The sequence below is a fragment of the Aythya ferina genome (assembly GCF_964211825.1).
Source record: "Aythya ferina genome assembly, chromosome: 4".
NCBI lineage: Eukaryota > Metazoa > Chordata > Aves > Anseriformes > Anatidae > Aythya > Aythya ferina.
Window position 1 is genome coordinate 19,204,607 of NC_140300.1, and position 21,083 is coordinate 19,225,689.

The 21,083-nt window shown below is 38.5% G+C and overlaps 1 protein-coding gene across 2 annotated transcripts; it reads left to right on the forward strand.

Moving 5' to 3' along the window:
• The first annotated feature begins 241 nt into the window (after positions 1-241).
• Positions 242-19,368, forward strand: ANAPC4 (anaphase promoting complex subunit 4). Of its 2 annotated transcripts, XM_084517113.1 has the most exons (28): positions 242-430; positions 1,722-1,827; positions 2,412-2,544; positions 3,977-4,051; positions 4,190-4,216; positions 4,313-4,357; positions 5,014-5,098; positions 5,500-5,610; positions 6,178-6,261; positions 6,520-6,606; positions 7,337-7,401; positions 7,497-7,539; positions 7,651-7,727; positions 8,158-8,258; positions 8,338-8,389; positions 8,603-8,658; positions 9,875-9,921; positions 10,872-10,928; positions 11,094-11,150; positions 11,475-11,568; positions 12,719-12,816; positions 13,357-13,418; positions 13,502-13,540; positions 13,635-13,736; positions 14,848-14,925; positions 15,758-15,928; positions 17,135-17,258; positions 17,647-19,368. In XM_084517113.1, exons 1-28 carry the CDS (start codon positions 323-325, stop codon positions 17,863-17,865), a joined length of 2,403 nt encoding a protein of 800 aa, XP_084373239.1. In that variant the 5' UTR covers positions 242-322; the 3' UTR covers positions 17,866-19,368. The 2 variants fall into 2 exon arrangements, with proteins under 2 accessions (XP_084373239.1, XP_084373240.1); XM_084517114.1 differs by lacking the exon at positions 242-430 and having other exon boundaries at positions 1,722-1,832.
• The last annotated feature ends 1,715 nt before the right edge of the window (positions 19,369-21,083 follow it).

The following is a 21,083-nucleotide window of genomic DNA, read 5'->3' on the forward strand; positions in this document are numbered from 1 at the left end:
TACTGGGGTGGGAGTGGGTACTGCGGCTCGGGGTACACACTGGTGAACTTGGGGCGAGGCTGAGCGATGGAAAGGCACAAACTCGTAGGAATCCAGGCTGCGTTAGCTCCGTTTTTCTCACAGTAGGGTTTTGTGAGAAGAAAACCGGGGACTCGCCTCAGAGCGGGACGCGCTCCCCTCAGGCGGCGGGGCGGGGGAGGCGCCGCCTCCGGAAGGCGGCAGCGGCGGCGGGCGGGCGGCCGTGAGGGGCCGTGAGGGGCCGGGGGCTCCCCGCAGCAGGGCCGGAGGCTGCCAGGCGGCCGCCTGGAGGAGCGCCGCCGCCATGCCCGCCTTCAGGCAGGTCGGCGAGAAGCAGCTGCCCCAGGAGGTCGTCTTCATGGCCTGGTCGCCCAAACGGGACCTCATCGCCCTGGCCAACAGGGCCGGGGAGGTAAGCGCCGCCGGCACTGCGGGCTGGGGGGCTGAGGGAGGCGGGGGAGGGCGGCGGCCGCCATCTCGCGGCCGCCCTCCGCCGTGTGTGAGGGAAGGGAAGGGAAGGGAAGCCATGCTTTATCAGGCTTCGCAGAACTCGTTACGCTTTCCGGTCTTAATTTGCAGAAGAAATCATAGGGTTGGGGCGGGAGGGGTCTGAAGGATCTCCCAGTCCCACCCCCTGCTATGGCAGGGGCACCTCCCACCAGCCCAGGCTGCCCAAAGCCCCATCCAGCCTGGCCTCGAGCACCCCACAGGGATGGGGCACCCACAGCTGCTCTGCCACATCCGCAGCCTCACCACTTATAGCAAATAATTTCTTCCTCATATCTAATCTAAATCTACCCGCTCTCAATTTGAAGCCGTTAACCCTTGTCCTGTCACTACAGTCGCTGATAAAGAGACCACTATAAGGTCTCCCCAGTGCTGCCTTTCCCCAGGCTGAACGCCCCCAGCTCCTCACAGCCTCTTGATCATCCTTGTGGCCCTCCTCTGGACTCACTCTAATATGCTCACATCGTTGTGGTGTGGGCCCCAGAGCTGAACGCAGCGCTCCAGGTGGGGTCTCACAAGCAAAGCAGAGAGGGAGAATCCCCTCCCTTGCCCTGCTGCCACACTGCTTTTCATGCTGCCCGGGATGCAGCTGGCTTTCTGGGCTGCAAGCGTGCATTGCCAGCTCATGTGGAGCTTTTCATCCACCAGTACCCCAGGCCTTTCTCTCCACAGGGTTGCTCTCCATCCACTCCTCACCCGCCCTATTCACGTTTGGGATTGCTCTGATCCAGGTGTGGGACCTTGCGCTTGGTCTTGTAGAATGTGCTGATGAAACTGTGGGTGCCTATATCTATGGGATTTTAAAGCATTTCCTATTTAAATTAAATCTGTTTTCAAGCTTTTCTTCCTCCTGAAACTGCTGTGTGGTCATGCATGCAGACTGATTATGCTTTTGGACTGTCGTCGGCAGAGAAGCATGGGTAACCCTGAAGGGTACAGGCTGCTAAATTCTACAAGGCACTGTCTATTCCTATGTATTGCTGTACAGTAAGCAGCATGCTGGTCTCTAAATCACACAGGAACGAAGCATCTACTCCAGGAAAAGGTGTTATTGAGGATGTGGAAGTTATTAAAGAATAGTAAAAAAAAAAAGCATCTTCAATTGATTTACAAATTATATTAATGGTTTTATTTAAATTAATGTTTTATTTAAATTAGTATTTTATTTTTCTGTCTTAAATGTGTTTGCTTTGTAGGTTTTGCTTCATCGGCTCGCAAACTTTCAGCGAGTTTGGAGTTTGCCGCCAAATGAAAATACAGGAAAAGAAGTGACTGCTCTTGCTTGGAGGCCCGATGGCAAAAGTAATGTAACGTATATGAGGTGACATGCTGCAATAAAAATCCCACTGGGAATCGCTGAAGGTTGTGGTGTTGATACATTTTATCTGCAAAAGAAACTTTGAAGTAAACTGTATTTGAAGAAAAGGGTAGCTTAATTTTATGTAGGTTTATTGAAAGTGATAGCAAAAGTTGAAAGCAATCACAAAAAAAGATTTCCAAGATGAATTTATGTCCAAAATACTGCTTTTCAAGGTGTAGCAAAGCATCCATTTCCTAACACAGCAGATGTTTTTTTATGTGAACTACTAAATTTATTGGGAAAATAGTGAAAAGCTATCTGATCAGGACTGTGTTAGAAGCATGTAAACATGTTCAACATGTAAATAAATAATTGTGGGATCAGGCTTTTGACAAATACATAACTTAAAATATGATGGGAGTTCAAACCCTCATTCTAATTAGGTTTCAAGTGAGAATTTGGAAGCACTGTAAGTGGACAGAGAGAAAATTATGCTCAGAGTTGGACTTTGAAGATGTGTTGTTTCAGTGTAAAGTACAAAGTTTTGCATGTTGGTTATTTATACATTTTACTTGTCCTTTTCTAGTTTTGGCTTTTGGCCTTACTGATACCAAGCGGATTATTCTGTGCGATGTAGAGAAACCTGAAAGCTTGCACTCCTTCTCAGTGGACTCATCTATTACCTACATGCACTGGATGGAAGTAACTGAGGAAAGCAGGTGGGTCTGAGAACCTACAAGTACATTATGTGCTATGTAGCACTACCTTACTAATAATTTATACTGTGTATGTTACAAACAGTCAAATCAGAAAATATGTCATAGCAGATGTCATCTTCTTACTGCTTTATTCTAACCAGAGGGAAAATTTTAACAGGTAGCTTTCATATGCTTATTTTCAGTGCTGACACCTTAGTCTTGTGATTCTTTAGGTTATATGCAAATATTTCAGCATAAAACTGTTAACTTTTACAGCATGTCTCCTGATCCAGTTTATTTCGATACCAATTAATTTATTAAAATAATTATAATAATGTTATAAGGTTATTTTGTTTCGCTAGAAAAGCTATTATATTTAAATCTTTCTTCACTTGTGCTTTCAAGACCTTTAGTTTGGTGTTTACATCTTTTAGCAGTGCATCTTTGATATGACATCCAAACCTGCTGGTGGTTCTGCCATGGGTGTGCTTGCTCAGGAAGTCAGAATGTTGCTTGTAGTGACTGTGAACTCTGTGGCATTAAATAATTCTCAGTAGCACCTGTGAGCTGGGAGATATCATTGTCCCCATTTCTGTGGTCTTACAAAAACCTCTAACGTGCACTTTATTGTATGCTAGGATAACAATTAATAAAACATTTATTTGAAAAAGAGAGGTACGGTAAGTCTGACTGATTTCCCACCCTGCCTCCTGAGAATGGAAACCTTAATATAGCAAGAAAACAGATATATCACAAGTCGTTCTAGTGTTCTTCTGATTGTAGAATTATAGAATCATGGAATGGGTTGGAAGGGACTTGAAGGATCACCCAGTTCCAACGCCGCTGCCATGGGCTCAGATGCCACCACTAGATCAGGTTGTCCAGGGCCCATCCAGCCTGGCCTTGAACACCTCCAGAGGTGGCATGGGGCATCCACAGCTTCTCTGGGCATCCTGTGCCTGTGCCTCACCACTGAGTGAAGGATAGATAGGGATAGACTTGTAGAGAACCTAATCATTCAGACACATCTAAAGTGTGGTATAAGGACTGTGTTTTAGTCTTCATACCACAGTACGTGTCTTTAGAGTGAAGCTTTGTTGAGCTGCTAGTAGGTTAGCTGCAGGACTGTACGGGTTTTAAACAGGAAGCCCCACTCAGTAACTGCATTACAGATGATGGGGGATTCAGTATTAAGGTACTGAGCGAGCAATTACAAACTCCAAATATTCCCCTGTGATGGAATTAAAAATAAATAAATCAGGCCTCTTTTATTAATCTGGTTATTAGATAAATTTAGTTATTAAAGGCCCCATAAGGGATTACTCTCTGATATTTGTATCTTTTTAATATGAGTGACATGTTGAGTATGTGCTGTAACTTCAACATTAGAAATTCTCTTTCCCCTTCCATTTTTACAGTTTGGTTAGTAAAGATAATCTTATTTGTTTTTCAGTGTTCTTACTTCCTTTTATAATGCTGAAGATGAGTCAAATCTCCTTTTGCCTAAATTACCAGCACTACCAAAAAAGTAAGTGTTATACTAGCAATCCAGGAACATGACATTTGTGTTTGTTGTCATTGTTTTGTTTATTAACTATACTGCTCTACAGATGCTTTGGATTAGATGTCAGCTGATTATAATTGAAAATACTGTTTTCTTTTTCAGTTATAGTACAACGGCAAAAATTTTCAGGTAAACTGTGATATCTTTTTTAGTTTTTGTGTTTGTTTGTTTTTCTGCTATTGAGACAAGCTACAAAAAAACCAATCATGTATTTTGTATTTTCAGTGAAGAAAAGTCAGATGAGATTATGAAGCTTCTGGGTGACGTAAGGTAAATTCTGTTTGTGTGTTGTTCTTCCTCTAACATTTATTTATTCATTTATTTGTGGGCTTTAAAATAACGGAGGGGCTTACTTTTACGGTATTCATAATCTGTCTTTAAGGGTCCTGGAGAAAGGGTATGGAATGTTTCCTTTTTCACGTACAAAGATGAAGTTCAAGGAATATACTTTTTTTAAATCTCCATCAGTTTACATTTTTCCTCCTCAATTTAGAGGGTTTGTCAGACACCTTATGAACAACTGCTGTTGGTGCCACATCTTCTTTTCATTAGAAGATTTCTTGGGGCACAATTGAAGGCTGTCCTGCAAAGACCCTGTCTTTGCAGCTGGGTCTGTGTTACACATTTATTGCTGCTGAGATTTTCCTGAGGAAAAACAGTGAGCAACTGCAACAGACTTACTATGTGTGTGGTTAGGATAAATGCAGGGGAATGGAAGCATAGCCTTATCAGAATCCATTGCAGCCTGTATTGGTAGGCGGGCTGTTGTTGTAAGCTGCTCCTTTTTTCTTCTAGAAGGTTCGAATTTAGCAAAGATTGTATTTGTATGCATTAGAAGCTGACAGATATGACTTGTGATAGTCTAGGAAAAAAACTGTTAATTTCTTTTGATATGCTCATCAACACATACTCTTCTGTTTTGATAGGCTTAATGCTCTTGTCCTTGGAGGCAGCTCAGGGTTTATTGAAATTTATGCCTATGGAATGTTCAAGATTGCTACAGTAACTGGGGTATGTTTCTTTCCCTTCCATGTATTTTTTCTTCAGAACATACCAAACTATAACTGCATTGAATGAAATAATAACGTGTGCTTAAACATAAGTGAAATTGGATTGTTGAGATTTCAAAGAAAGGAGTACTTGTTTCTCTGGGTTGGGTTGTGTGGTTTTTGCTGGAAAGACATTTCAGCTCTAACTGATTATTTTAATGTATTTTCATTTTTAAATGAAACTAAGCTCAACACTAATCCACATTAAAAAGGGTGCTTTTGTTCTTGAACTGTAGCTGAAAATTCCATGTTGTTTTTAGATGTAATTGAATGCAGTCTTCTTTGTATGTGAATGTGGTAGAGCAGTAAATGCATCATAAGAAATTGCAATATTTCATTAACATTTAAACTGCAATCCTTCAGGTGGCAGGTTCTTGTCGTGGACTATGTTTGTCTAGTGATTTGAAATCGCTGTCAGTTATTACAGAAATACAAGACTCTTCGGACAATGAAGCAGAGATAACATATTTTCAGGCAAGTAAAGTAATTTTAAACTGTTCTTTAAAGGTAAAACTGTTTGCTTTAATTACTTTCAGGTAACATTATTGCTTTCCCATTATTTGCAGAAAAACGCAACTATTATTTTTAGTCTCTTTGAAATTCACCCTGATCTAGCTTTTGGATCTATCACGTTGACATGCAGTTTCACAGATGAGACTGATGGTGATGCTCTGAGGCATTCTTTTAAAATATTACTTTAAATATAATGTGAATTTATTCAGCTAGTTATTCAAAATTTCTTTAGTCTGCACACAAAGGCACGGTAGCAATGCTGTTGATTATCCAGTCTATCCAGACCAGTCATCCTTCAAATAGCTACTGTTAGAAGTCCAGAATTAGGACTTTTTTCAAGAATTTTTTGCATGTATTAAAATTCCTTACTTCTATGAATTAACTTCATTTCCCTCTGAAAATCAACTTGGAAATGAGAAATGACAGCTTTTTTTTCTGGGTTCTCCCCATCTGTCTTTTCATTTTTGTTATCTAATGCTGTTTCAAAGACAAATCATCTGCTAATGTTGCTCATTTTGTTTGTTATAGCTGGACACCAGTCTATTATCAAGTTATTTACCTGAGGTAACTCGCATGGCCCGGAAGTTTACTCACATTTCAACTCTGTTACAGGTACAGTTTTGTTATGACATCTTTTTAATATTGCAGTTCTTACACGCTTCAATATTCTTAAATCAAGTAATTTTTTTTCCTAGTAGGAAATGTAAGTTGGTTTTAAGTAAACCTAAAGCTCTGACTTGAAAAATTGATAATAAATTTCATTTGTTATCTGCAGTATATTTTTCCTTTGCATTGTAACAGCCAGTTCTTTAATGTGTATTGAAGGGGAAAAAAAAGGGAGTAATGCTAGTGTTTGTTTCTTTCTTGCAGTATATAAAGTTGTCATTGACGTGCATGTGTGAAGCATGGGAAGAAATACTGATGCAGATGGACTCACGGTTAACAAAGTTTGTACAGGTATCGTAGTATTAACTGTTCTTTTGGAAAGAACATTCTTTTGCAGTAGTTCTGCTGTTCGTGCTAACAAACTGTGTATCTTGATGTTTGTGTAATGCTTCCAGATAAAAATTTCTAAGTTCAGAGACAACCTCGTTGCTATTCTGTATCAGTCGCTCTAGCACTGAATATACCTGAGTACAGTCAAGTGCCATTGTATTGTGATCCTCATTTACTTCATTTATTCTATTTTTTTTTTTTAAGTTACAGTTTTCAGCTTGCACAGCTATTGAACAGTTGCTTTTTATTTAAGGTTGTGTTCTTTGTACTTCAGTCACTGATGAACTGACTGCTATAACTGCTGAGTGGCAGCCCACCAGCATTTGCAGCCTGGTTCAACAGAGCACATGTAACAGCTAGGATTGGGATGCTCGTGAATTTGCTTGTATTTTGTGTGCATGGCTGGAAGTTAATTGAATCAAATAATTCATTTATTTATTTTTAACGTAGATTCTTGATGGTGGGAAACTGAAATTTTTAGAATTTTTACTGAGTAACACAACTGAAAATAACTTAAAATACTGGACTTGAATCATTGAATTGAAATGAATTTCCAGTGATCAGTAGTCTGATTTCAGCATTCAAGGGTATGGATGGGTTTTATGATGTACTTTAACTGAGGCATTTGTGAGATTATTTGGGGCTGGATTTAAACTCTTGACCAATCTATTTCAATCATTTTGACTGACAGGAAAAGAATACAACCACTTCTGTTCAGGATGAGTTTATGCAGCTGTTGTTATGGGGCAAAGCAAGGTAGTTACTGTTGTTTTATCTGAGTACGTGTTTGCATTTGATATTGAAATACAAAATGAAAGCATATTTGGTTTTCTCTCCCTCACCCCCTTTAGTCTGGAACTTCAGGCATTGCTAATGAACCAACTCACAGTAAAGGTATGTTAATATTATTTAATATTTTAAAGTGATCTATTTCGGGATCTTTCAATCACTACTCTGTTACATTAATAGAACGTTGTTGTATGTCTGTATTTCTTTTTTTTACAGGGTTTAAAAAAACTCGGTCAGTCTATAGAGTCCTCCTATTCCAGTATACAAAAGTTGATCATAAGTCATTTGCAGAGGTAAGTCAAGAAACTTCCAGTGTATTTTAGATTAAATGGCATATTATATAGTTTGGTAAAATCAGTCGTTCTTTGTATATAGGTGTGCTGGTGTAGAGACCATGGTAATGAAAACTGCACTCTTTTCTTCTTGGGTGATGGAGAGCTATTGAAATAATTCAAGCAGTCTCCATGGTCTATCAGCTGTGTATTACTGCTTGGTGTTTTTATAGGTTATATGCAAAATATTCACATCAACTTTGTGTGATAGTTAAAATCATTAGGACAATATTTGCTTTTCTGTGAAGTGATAGTTTGTTAACTGTTATATGCCAGATGACCTTATAAAGCTCTCTGCTTTACCCATTAAAAGATAAAAATGTGGTGTGTAATGAAACAAAGAGTATAAAAGAAGTATAAAAGATTATACTTCTTTGCTCTGCTTTCCTAGTGGCTCAGAGGCACTGTTATACCACTTGAGTGAATTGAAGGGGATGGCTTTGTGGAAACAAAAATATGAGTCTCTGGGATTAGATGCATCTGGAATTGAAGGTACAGTAGTCTGTATGGTACTTACCCACTCTCATTTTACTTTTGAAAGCTTAATAACAATGGCTTGCTCTCTTTGCAGAGGCTATTACTGCTGTTGGTTCTTTCATCCTGAAAGCAAATGAGCTGCTTCAGTAAGTATAAAGTCTGGAGAATTTTTAAATCTTGTCTTACTGCATCTCATAGATCTATATGCCAAGAAGACACTTACTGGGAGGGATGCTGTCAGCATTTTTTAATAAATCGATACATTTACAGACCTTTCTGTAGTAAAGATGGAAACTTAAACCCAGAACAGCTTATGACATTTAGGTCTGGTAATTTTTTGTTGTTTGTTTCTTGTGCAGGGTTATTGACAGTAGTATGAAAAACTTCAAAGCGTTTTTTCGATGGCTGTATGTTGGTAAGCTTGATGACTTAGTAAACATTCGGTATCTGTTTTGTATGGTAAGCACTGAAATGTTAATAAGTAATTAAAACAATTTTAGTTATAACTATCTATTTATTATTATCATAGAAATTTTCTGGACATCTGTAAGTTTACAGTTGATGAGGCAAGAATAATTAAAAATTTATTACCTGTTTTATATTGATAGATCTCAATTCAATTTGTGTGTGTTTAGAGTGGGTATTCTGTATTTGTAACCTGTAGTATTACCCCAGACTGTTGTGTGCTTCATTGAGCAGTTTGCTGGTCTTGACTTGGAGAAATGAAAGGATTGTTTTCAGTTTACACCAAATTTGAAGTACAGTGTAACTCTTTAACTCTGTCACTCACTGTTTTCTCCTATGGAGACCTAGCTTACATTGATGTTTAACTTCCTGTTAGCAGTCTCTGCATGTTCTGATGCAGGGAACAGAACATAGGGTAGCTGCAGGTGAAACACTAGAAGAAAGATCAGAACTCTTTGTTTTAGACAGCTTGTTTTCATAAAGTGGTTATGAGTAGGTTTATATTTTCTATTGTTTCAGAACTTTTTTTTTTTATAAAAACCTAAACAGTCTAACTTGGTACTGTAAAAGCACCAGAAATGCAGTGTTTGTGAAGTTACAAACAGGAATATAATTACATGAATTTTAAAAATTGCAGAAAGTAGAACTATTAGAGTTCTGTCATAACATTATTAGCACTTTAAATAATTAAATATTCTCTGTGGTGTTTTTTTGTTTGGTTGGTTGGTTTTTTGGAACTAAACAGAGAACTTCTTATAATCCTTTCTGATTTGAAATCAATTCTTTGCAATTCTCTTAACACATGAGTACTGTCATGGCCCAAATAAGTGTATTATATATACACACACTTATATGCACATTTTACTACTCTTACTATGGACATGAATAAATTTGTATGAACTGTTTATAAAAATTTTATCTCAGTCTTTTGGAGGATATAATGCAGTTGGAAAGGATAAAAGATAAAAATTATCCAAGATTTCTGTTGCAAGTTAGTGGGACAAGTGAAGTTTAATTTCAGACCCAATTCATAATTGCTCACTTTTAAAAATTAATCTTTCTTATATTTTCAGACTTGTCTTATTATACAGCAATGGAAAATTAAGAATATTAGGAAAAATATTAATATTAATGCATTAAGAATAGCTTTTTTTTTTCCTCCTTAGCCATGTTGAGAATGTCAGAAGATCATGTGCTTCCAGAGTTGAATAAGGTAGTAATAACATTTTCTAATAAATGGAGGTGTATTTTGTATTCTGCTTGACTTAGAGGGCAGAATTAAAGGTTTATTTTTTGTTCTAAAACCAAAATGGTGTCTGTACAATTTCTTTGAGAAAGCTGATATCTGCACATCCACACTTATACACTAAGGTGCTGTCTTGCATATACTAATTTTCCTATTTTCTTTAATACTATTCTTTTTAGTACACTGTATATGACACAAGACCTCTGTGAAATATGTATATAGCAGCTCTTTAGATGCCCTAAAAGACAAAGCTAGCAGGAGTGGGATTTTAACATCTTTATCAATGCCCTGAAAGAGGAAATAGACTAGACTACACCTGCATCAGATTTGCAGACACTGCCACACTGGATGAACTAATTGGTACACTTGAGGGCAGAGGGAGACATCCAGGAGGAAATATGCTGCAGGAATGGACCCGTAGGGACCTCCTGAGGTTCAGCAAGAGTGGATGCAAAATTCTTCCTGGGGAAAAATTTGCAATGGCACAGCCTTAGCTAGCTGGGGAGCAGCTCTGTTGAGATGGACCTGGAGATGTTGGTGGATGCAAGCTGGTCACGAGCCAGCAGTGGGCCCTCGCAGCAAAGACAGCGTGGAGTAACAAGGGCTATACTAACAGAAGCATGGTCAGAAGCTGAAGGGAGGTGATTATGGTCGCTATTTAGGGCTAGTCGGATCACATTTAGAATGCTTTCTCCAGTTTGGGGCCCTCCCGTACAAGACAGGCATGAATAAACTGGAGTGAGTTCAGCAGAGGGCCCACAGGCTGGTGAGACACTGGAGTACTTACCCTGTCCTCACAGCTGAGGGAGCTGGTCTTATTCAGCCTACAGAACAGGTATTCTGGGTTCACCGAGTTGTATTTCTCAACCTTTGCTCCCTTCTTGACCCCCCCGCCCTTTTTTTTGGTTTTGTTTTAGATGACTCAGAAAGATATCACGTTTGTTGCTGATTTTCTTACTGAACACTTCAATGAGGTAAGTTATATTGGTGTGCTGAATACAGCAGTTGTAGTTAACAACTGTATTTTTGCTGCTGGTAATTGAATCTGAAAAAAAATAAATACTTCAGTCATCTTTTTGTACCCTACTTATTACCTTTGTATTTAAATTTTTGTTTTCTTTGCGTTATTTCTTTTTCAGGCACCAGAACTTTACAATCGTAAAGGAAAATACTTTAATGTGGAGAGAGTTGGCCAGGTAAAGAACGAGGGAATAAATGGAAAAAGAGAATAAAAAAGATAATCCTTCGATGGAGAAAATTCTAAAAGCTATGCCCACTCTTCTTCTCTGTCCCTAAACATCATTTAAAAATCAGTTCCATATGGAAGTGGCAGCATATGATCTTAGATGATAGTTCATTTTCTTATTCATTCCTCGAAGTGGTAGAATATTTAATTTTAAAAGCAGAGGTGTTGTATTTAGAAGGGATGTTTCATGGATTCATGAGAGGCTGTGTTAAAGTGAATTCTAATGACACTTACTCTTAATTTGCAGTCTTACAAATGTCTCTTTATTTTCTAGTACTTGAAAGATGAAGATGATGACCTTGTATCACCACCTAATACAGAGGGAAATCAGTGGTTTAATTTTCTTAAAAACAGCACTCATCTTAAAGGTAATATATGGTTCACAACACATTGAATGAAAAGTATACAGAGAACTTAACAAATGTAGAAGAATAATCAGTTTTTTCATGCCTATGAGTTATTTCTGTAGTGTTAGTTATGACATCTGAGCAGAATAAAATAAATGGGCCTTGCTATTTCACAGAGTATTTATGCAGCTGCTTACTTAGTTGTCTACAATTTTCTGGTTATTTGGAGTTTTCTACATTTTATGTACCAGTCTCAGAAGTGTAGGTTTGGAAGGAATTGCAGGAAAGTGTCTGTTTTAAGAGATGTTAATTCCAGTGTAAAGAAGTAATAAGTACCATTTGTTCATATCCTGGGAAAGTGTTCTTGCTTATTCTCTTTTACTGAATTTTATAAACCTCTGCAATGTTCCTAGAGTATTTTGTTAATTAGTAGTGAAAAGGAAGTAAGAGACTATAGCAAACTGAGGCTGAGAATGATTCTTGTTTAACCACAGAACTTGTAAACTGTAAAAACTTTTACAGCGTAAACTGTCTTGTAACATAATTTGCTACAGCTGCCTTTTCCTGTCATCACCAACTAATTCGATAAAAAGAGGGGACGTGATAGCATTTTCTGTTTGGCAAAGCAGAATCTAGAAAATGCTATCTAAGCTATCTAAAAAGCTGTCTAACTGGAGTTAGAATTTATAATGAGGGAATAATTTAGGAGATCACTTAATCCAGCCTTCCGTTCAAAGGAGAGCTGACTTCAAAGTTGGACAGCTCAAGACTTTGTATGAGTTACGAATATCTGCAAGGATAGAAACCGCATAGCCTCTCTAGGTGCCCAGCCCCAGTCCTTGTGAAAACTTCTCTGTATCTGACTAGAATTTCCCTTGCTAGAGCTTGATTGCTCTGTCTCTTCTCGCTGTGTGCAACTTTGTGAATGATGATGCTCTGCCTTCTGTAACTGCTCCTTTAGGTAGCTGAAGCGAGCAATAGGTTCCTTCTCACTTGCCCTCTTGTTTCTAGGCTGAACAAACCCAGCCCCTTCAATTTGTGCTGTAGCTCTAGGAATATCTCATTTGCCCACCACTGGACTCACTCCAATTTGTCACTTTAGTAGCAATGTAATATATTTTGATAGAAAGAGAAGCATTTTTTTAAATGAACCTTGATTCTCTGTTTGCAGAAAGTCCGCTTTTGTTTCCCTACTATCCTGAGAAATCACTGCATTTTGTCAAAAAGCAAATGGAAGGAGTCATTGATCAGTGTTTACAAAAGCCAGCTGTAAGTTCGATTTACATAAATGGTAACTTTCTCTTAGGGGTAGCAGCCAACTGAAGATAGTAGCCAGCCTTAGCAAGGCCTGAAGTTTTAATCTTTGCCTTTAAGTGGCTATAACCTAGGTGGCAGCATGCATTCCAGTTTCACTGCTGGGTGTCTTAAACCTTTGGCTGGGAAGAGCATAATGGGGGATTTCTTGTTTTGTGTTTTCTGTGCATTCTGTGTGCCATGTGCATTAATTAACTGTTTTAATATTAATTAAATTATTATGTAATTATTTAACTTTAATTATTATTTATTTATTTAAGTAATAATTAAGCTGTTTTAATATTAATTAACTCAATGTATGCACTGTAGATTAGATAGCTGATTAGTTGGCAATACATTAATCTGTATTCCAATATAAGTATCGGTGGATTTTTCTTTCAAATATACTAGGGTTTTATTCTTATTTATGTATTTATTTATTTAATGGTCTTAAGAAGGAATATGATTGTGAATAATTGTCTGTATTTTTTGGTCTGTTTTCATTATATTTGTTAGGATGTGATTGGGAAGTCAGTGCATCAGGCATTCTGCATGTCTCTTTACAAAACTTCTCAAAGGTATTTTTCTACATTTTTTGTAAAGTTCAGTTGCACAAAATTATAATAGTATTTTACATGCTGGTTTTGTTTTTCCTTTTCAGTGAAGATTCCGCACCTCAATTATTTAAACTACCGTTTTTGTAAGTATGCTGCTATTTCTTGGTATATGTCATTTAACAGTTATTAAAATGTGATCTGACTTTTCGTTTCCCATTTTCTCCCCCACTGTTATAGGTGGAATGACAAAGCATCCAATATACATTATGTGCTCTTCACCATATTAGAAAGTTCTATTTCTAAAATATACATTTTGAGGAGACATACAGATACTTCCAGGTAAGAAAAATAGAGGAAAAATGTTTTGTGAGATTTAGCATGTGTATAGAGACAGTTACAACTTGCCCCAACACTGGAAGTTACCCCATTCCTGGAAGTGCTCAGAAACAGGCTGGATGGGGCTTTGAGCAACCTGGTGTAGTGCGAAGTGTCCCTGCCCATGGCAGGGGCGTTGGAACTGGGAGATCTTTAAGGTCCCTTCCAACCCAAACCATTCTGTGATTGTATGAACTATGACTCCATTTGTTTTGCTCTTCACAAAATTACTTGCTTGTTAACTAAGAAAGCTTACAAGGAATGATGAGGCTTTCTGTTTTGTTCTGTCTTACCATAAATATTATTCTTTAGTTAACTCTTTATAGCATGCGATTTAATACACTAGGGAAAAATAGGGGCATTGGATTCATAGCTTCAACTTATAGAATACATCTCTTTGGGGTGTAGTTTTGGGCACCTTCAGGAGTTTCTGTACCCAAGATATAGTTTGTCACTGCCTAGTGGTGCTGGTGTAGTTGTTTAAGGTGCATTCTGTCAGTGGAACCACTGAAATGACCAGGGTTTAGAAAACAACAAAAACTTTCTCTCCATAAAATACTGACTTTTATAATCCATGTCATTTAATTTGAGGAGATGACAGGGTGAGAATTTCTAAAAACATTTCTACAGCTGAAGAAAACACATGATGAAGCTATCCTCAGTGTTTCCAGTTGAGAGCTTCTGATGACAAAATTATAGCCTTGTGGAGTAGTTTCCATCCTATTTCCTCCCTCATTGGTATCTTGGACAGCCTGAACTCATTTTCTATAGATTTGAGAAACAAGTAACTTAATGGACCTGGGACTGAAACAGTTGAGCCAAGACTTCAGACACAAACTGTATCCCACAGGCCAACTGCAGTTTCCCATTTGACTCCATTAGTCACATTTTGCTGAGGGGCAGAAGAAATCAAAAGGTTCGCGTCCACCAGTTATATCATTTTGGGATTTAGCCATGTGTTGTGCTAGGCTTAGACAGGCTTACACCCTCTCTTACTACAGCTGCCATTAGAGATTTTGTATTTTCTACAAGTGGAAAAGGAGTGTCACCAAGATAATGATCTCTGTCCTTTTAGGTCTGTCAGTAACGGAATTCTAGCAGTAGAGTTTGGAAACTTCCTGAACAACAGTATAAATGAGAACTCAGACTCCAGGTCAGTATATTTGGTTGATTTTTCTTCCCAAGTTGCACACTGCTGAATTAAAGATCATGTGTTCCAGTGTTTAATTTACATGAGGTTACCTTACAAGTTATAATTTGGCTTTTATCCTGCAGATTAGCATTTGGGATGCCAGACTAGCTTGTAGTTCCTGAGTGAGTCAGGCCATAAGACAGGTGCCATGCCCACATGTCTCTTAATACCTCTAGAGATGGGGTCTCCACCACTTCCCTCGGCAGCCTGTCCCAATGCTTAACCACCTTCTCTGTGAAGAAAGTCTTCCTAATGTCCAGTTTAACCCCCCCCGGTGCATCTTGAGATCATTGAGTTATTTTGTACTTAATCTCAAGGTCAAGAAGCTTTTTAGTTTTCTGGTTGAAAACTAGAGCTTTAGCACGTGCTGAAAACAAAGCTAATTGGAAACAGCTCTTGCTTATATCTGCAATCTTCTTAAAGTAAGATAGAATGGGAGGCACCTCAGAAGGCATGGCAGGCTAAGTTAATGCTTTTAATGTAGAACGGCCAAATGTGGTGGCTCTCAGTACCTTCAGCTGTGTTTTGGAGTTATCCTTGGTGTTTGTGTTAACTGTTTCTTACATTTCAACTGAAATGGGAAGAAATAAGATTGCTAGTAATGTCCTTCAGTGGCATTTGTCCTGTATCTTACAGGAGTTTTTAGCAGTCTTTCAGTGTCTTAGCTGTAAGTCTGACTTTTTTATTTACAGTAAAGCTCCCTGTTAACTACTGAATAGTTGATGTGAGTGCTTTGCACTCGCTTTTATTCCTTGATGCTTTCTAAAATATAAGCACTGTTTTATTTCTATAGATGCTACAGTTGTTTAGATGCACATTTCTATGATGATGAAACTGTAACTGTAGTTCTGAAGGAGAGTGTGGAACAAGAGGGGAAGGAGAGAATCTTGGCTCAGCTGCCTTTATCTTCAGTATACACAGATGAGGACCAAGAAGGGGAATTCATCTGGGATTCTACTAAAAGGTACTGAAAAACTTTGAAGCCTAAAAATGCAGAACTGAAAAGCAGATAAAGCAAATATTCTAATTGTGTACTCCATGTATGTAAATATTTTAAATGGAAAAACTCTTTATGTGCTAGAGAAAGTGTGGTGAAGGACTGAAGTTTCATAAACAGTTTGTTTCATGGGCTTTGTTTTGTTTTAGTTTTGTTTGTTTTTTTGGACAGAATACTACCTGTGCACTTGGTTCTACTTTGACAAAATCAGAGGAACGATTCAAGGCATCTTGTAGAAGCAGAAACCTTACTTGTTTTCTGAAGTGGATGCTAACTTTGCTGGTCAGAATATTGAGTTTAGGATGTTTTCAGTGTATTTGGTTATCTGCCTCTGCCTTGTAACAGACACATTTTATTTTTTTTCGTCTTTCCCCTGGTAGTCACACTTAGAGCTGTTGTCAACTTATCACTGAAACATGAGTTGATGGTTCTTCTCCCTGTGTTGGTACAGGAGGGAGAGAGCATCTGGGGGAGCTGCACACAGAAAAAAAGCCATCGTAGTTTGAGTGGTGAATCCAAGCTTTTAATTGTTGTGCCTCATTTGCTTTTTCTTGTTGTTCCACGTGCCTTTCTGGTGGGTGGATTAAGATATATTAATGGCTCAAAACAAAGAGCTCTACTGCTCTGTAGATTCTTTTTTTATGCCACAAAGAAATTTATATAAAAGAACAAACAGACAGTATTAAAAACCAGTATGAACTAATCGTGGCCACTGTAATAGGGAGTTCCTTCATACAGTCCTTATGAGTGGGAGTGAACAGATAGTTTGGCTAAGGTCATGGAGGCCAAACTTCTGTATAAGTGGAATATTGCCTCCAGGACTTCGTTTGGAAACTCTTCTTGCTGAGGAGGGGTTTGAAGGAAGCCCAAGCTCAGTTTCTTGCTATATCTGTTATCTGTGGCAAGATGGGACTCTACAACTCCCTCTTGTTCTGTTGTAATCTTTTGCCTCAGTTGAAACATGCAGTGTCTCTTCTGTTGGATCCTCTTCTGCAGAGTATCTGGAGTATCTAGAGTCATGGGTTTATCTGTTTGCTGCATATGGTATAATAAAAATTAGACCAAAGCCAAAAAAAAAAAAAAAAGGGATTCACAGAGAATTTTTTTTATTATTACTTTTTTTTTTTTTACTGGAATTTTCTTTGTACTAGTTTTGTGCTTCTCTTCTTGCAGACTGGAGGAGCAGAGTGGTGAGATACCCACACGCACCGTCTTCTTGGAGAACCAGTGGAGAGTGCTGGAGAATATGAAAGCTCAGTATGTTGCTGTAAATGGCATTAGAAAAGTTTCCTGTGTGGTAAGTACAGTATCTGTGAACAAGTCTGTAAAAAATTAAAGGAAACATACTGTGGCTAGAGAGGGTGATAACCTGTTTTTGGTAGTTTATTGAGGCTTATCAAGATGCTGATTTTTATCACTATTTACATATTGATTATTCTGTTAGTCTGTTATGAATATGTCAGGATACAATCGTACCTGTCTCATAAAACAACCAGGAAAAACCTTTAACGGAAGTTAATAGATGAACTAGTTTTACTTTTCAGCCTGCAGAGCAATAAAACAGTTGCCAATTTCCTTGATACCTCCATTTCAGAGATAAAGGCTATTTTCAGGCCCGTTGGGCAACACTTAAATTGGTATTGGTGCTTTCATTTTTTAATTGAAACTTCTTCATGTTTCCATAGCTAAGTTCAAATCTCCGTCACGTGAGGGTGTTTGAGATGGATGTAGAGGATGATGGGGAAGTTGAGGAAGAGGAGGAAGAAGAAATAACTCAGACGGCAGCTGGGGAACCTGAAGAGCTGAATCAGTCTGCAGATAACCAAGAAAGTGTCTGTGGTGCATCTGCTGAAGAACTACCTGATGAAACAGAAGAACATGAAACAAACCTGGAGCCTTTATAGAGACTCTGATACTGATAAAGGGACAAGACTGAAATCTGCCTTTAGGCTGCTGAGATGATGTCTCCTACACGCTCTGCAGCATTAACATGTTGCTGGGTGTCAATTCTGTATCAGTTCTCTCACTTCTCAGCTAAGACCATTTGAGTTCAAGAGTATACTTACTTTTTGTTGTTGTTGTTTTGTGGTTTTTTTTTGTTTTTTTTTTTTACCTGACACATTGGCTTGGTAGGAACTACATTTCTTTGAGTCTTCCATGTGAAGCTTTTTATAGGTGGGGAGAAAGAGAAATGCCAACTAAAGTTTTTATAGTTAACCTGATCAGTCCTGAATACTGAAGATAAAATGAACATGTGTGTGAAAACAACAAAACCCCAAGTTTTAAGGACCAAAATATTTCCCTGTCAGACTTCATGTTCTACTAATGGGTACAGAGGCTACTTGTAAAGATAAAATTTAAGTGTGTGTATGGCCAGCAACAGGCTTCCAGATCAGTATAAAAATAGTGGGCTACCAAAAGTTAGCAACTCTTACTTAAATACTTTTAAAAATTATTCTGATAAAAATCTCTCCTCAGTAACACAGTATTTGTTCAGTTTGCAGTTCCTTGGTTTTCAGTACAACGTTTTCTGTGTACGTGTGTGTGTTTATGTTTTGTCAGATGTCTCAGTCCCCTGGTTTGTATGAGATTGCTCCAGTCTTTCTCCTCCACCCGGTATTTTTGTAATGAAAAGTTACAACAGAGGTTGTTTTTGTTTGTTTTTATTATTCTGATGTGGTGCTGTGGGTCACTGTTGTGTGTTTTTTTTTTTTAAGTGAACTTTCTGATGTTTTGGACTGATTGTTTGGGGACGCCTTTCTAAATAAGCTGTTTAACTTAGAAAGCAGCTTCTTATTTTTAATTTTCCTCAGCAGCCTCCTTGAAAGCTGCTGGTTGTTCAGTGTTCTCATCTAACGATGGTTGAAGGCACAAGGAAGCTGTAGGCCAGCAGGAGCAGGAATGTCCATTCAGGTGTTCTGTGAGAAATGCAACTACAGAACCAACCCAGCTCAAGCTTGCCCTTTTGTTCTTCCAGGAAACTTTTGCCTCTGTTCTTTCTTTAAGAATTGGCACGCTGGAGTGCTTGGAAACAATTATTTTGCTATATTTTCTGCTGAGTATCTTTAGTCTGCCCACATATGAAAATGTGATCTGCCCTGCCCGTAATTGTTTCTAAATTTGTGTTAATAATAGCCGTGTCCCATTTCACAGGGGCATGCTCTTTAGCAATCTCCCTGGGGTTATTCTGTGCACCTTTCTAGTCCGGTCTTGGATGTACTTGAGTCAATGGGAGTTTTGTTTCTGGCTTGAATAAGTACATATGTACTTGCTGCATTTCCCAGTGACACAGTACAAAAGCAGCAGTCAGTGCTACTGAATATATTGCCAGTTCCTTCTGTCAAACTTTGTCTTAATTTTTCTACCTGATTTCTGTGACAGTAAATATTGGTAATGTGTGTTGGTAATGTGCTTATGCATCTTTTTTTTCAAAGGGAAGCAATTGATCTTGAAGTTTTTGAGGATTTTGGTGGTGTCTGAACCTGGTGAATTTACTTTCCACATAGATCTCTTCTTCATCCTCCTTTTTTAATGCTAACCGAAGGCTCATTCAGCCTTTTTTTGCTGTTAATGATTTCTCATTCTTGGTAGTATAGTAAAAAATATCTATGTTTTTCAGCAAATATGCCCCCAGTTTGCTCTTTATAATACTAATCTTTAGGTTTCTAACAGTCAACTACTGCCTTTTTTCTAAAGTCTGCCTGGTTTGCATGTGGTATTTCTTTTTTCTTTTTTTTTCTTTTTTTTTTTTAATTTTTGTCAGCTTTTATTTTTCAGCCATTCATCTCGTGTAGTCCCTTTTTCAGACTTCTTGTCCATGGCTTTTCTGCCTGGTCTCCATGACACGCAAATTTAGCACATTGCCAAGTTTTTGCTTCAGTGTCTCCCCAGATAGTGCTACTTTGCTTCATGGTCTGGGCATGCCGTGATCTGTCTGTGGTACCGTTGCCTCCCGCTTCTGAGGATTTGATTGCCCACTCACATCTGTCTTTATAAATAGGCACCTGAGCCGCTCTCAAAGACAGGAAGTAAATGGCGAGAAATAGTGAATGTAGGCTTGCTCTAGTTAACTGTTCCTTTTTGCAGAGTGGAAAAGAGATGTGTATTTCTCTAACAATACCTGCAGTTGGTCTTGATGCTTCTTGCTTTGAAAAACTCACTTGCAAGCTGTTTTGCATTTGTTTAAGCCCCTATGTAAGCCTCAACAAAAAGGGAAAGCCATCTAGGTGAGTACTTAAGTTCTTTAGGAAGTTTCTGTGGCCTGAGTTAATATCTGTAGCCAGAGTTGGCCCATGTGTCATCAGAAACTGCAGTGATATCTGAGATCTCTTGCTTTTGCAGTTTAATCCAATTTTTTGCTTCACAAGCTGCTGTGGCAGCAGTGCCAGCTTAGCTCGTGCCATGGAGCAATGGTAGCAGCCTAAGAAGGACATTCTGGAGAGGGAAATGAAGACTTCAGCACGAATTCCTTCATAAGGAGGTGCATAGGAATGAGGAGAGAGGATGAAAGGGGTTGTCATAGGGCGAGTTTCATGAGAAGAGATGCAAAATGGCATAAGGATCTCTGTGGAGAATACCACTGTGGAAGAATTCTAAGAAAAAAAGAAAACAAAACTCTGGAAGTAGAATAGAAGAAATGCCACTTGTAGGTGAATAAAATGCATTTAGCTGTACCTTTTGGTTGAGTAATAGAGCTGCTAGCAAATCAGGAGGCGACTGGTGCCAGCAAAGCCCAGTGCTGAAGTAGATTATAATGGGATATAAACGTTGTGTCGGTGTTCTGGCATTCTTCCCCCAGGGGGTATTGTACGGCTGCTGCTCCTGTCTGGCTGTTTTACAGCTCAGTGCAAATGATGTAATCATGCCTACTACTGTGAATCAGAAGACCTTGGGTGGTGTTTTTTTTTCCCCTCCAATTCCCACACCTTAACCTCATAGATAAAGTAAAGAATCCTATCAGGTTTTGTTCTTACAGATCTCCCCAGGAGCCCTACCTCCTAGAGTGAGTCTAACATTGGGAAAAAAAAAAAAAAAAAAAAAAAAAAAAGAAATGAAAAAACTACTTAGGACCTAGTATAGGAAGTAAAAGACTCAGTTTTTAAATCCATACTGTTATATGGAT

Coding starts and splice junctions, on each gene's coding strand:
- ANAPC4 (XM_084517113.1), top strand. CDS start 323: ATGCCCGCCTTCAGGCAGGTCGGCGAGAAGCAGCTGCCCCAGGAGGTC. Junction 5,099..5,499: donor AGATTGCTACAGTAACTGGG/GTATGTTTCTTT, acceptor GCAATCCTTCAG/GTGGCAGGTTCTTGTCGTGG. Junction 8,259..8,337: donor AGATGCATCTGGAATTGAAG/GTACAGTAGTCT, acceptor CTCTCTTTGCAG/AGGCTATTACTGCTGTTGGT.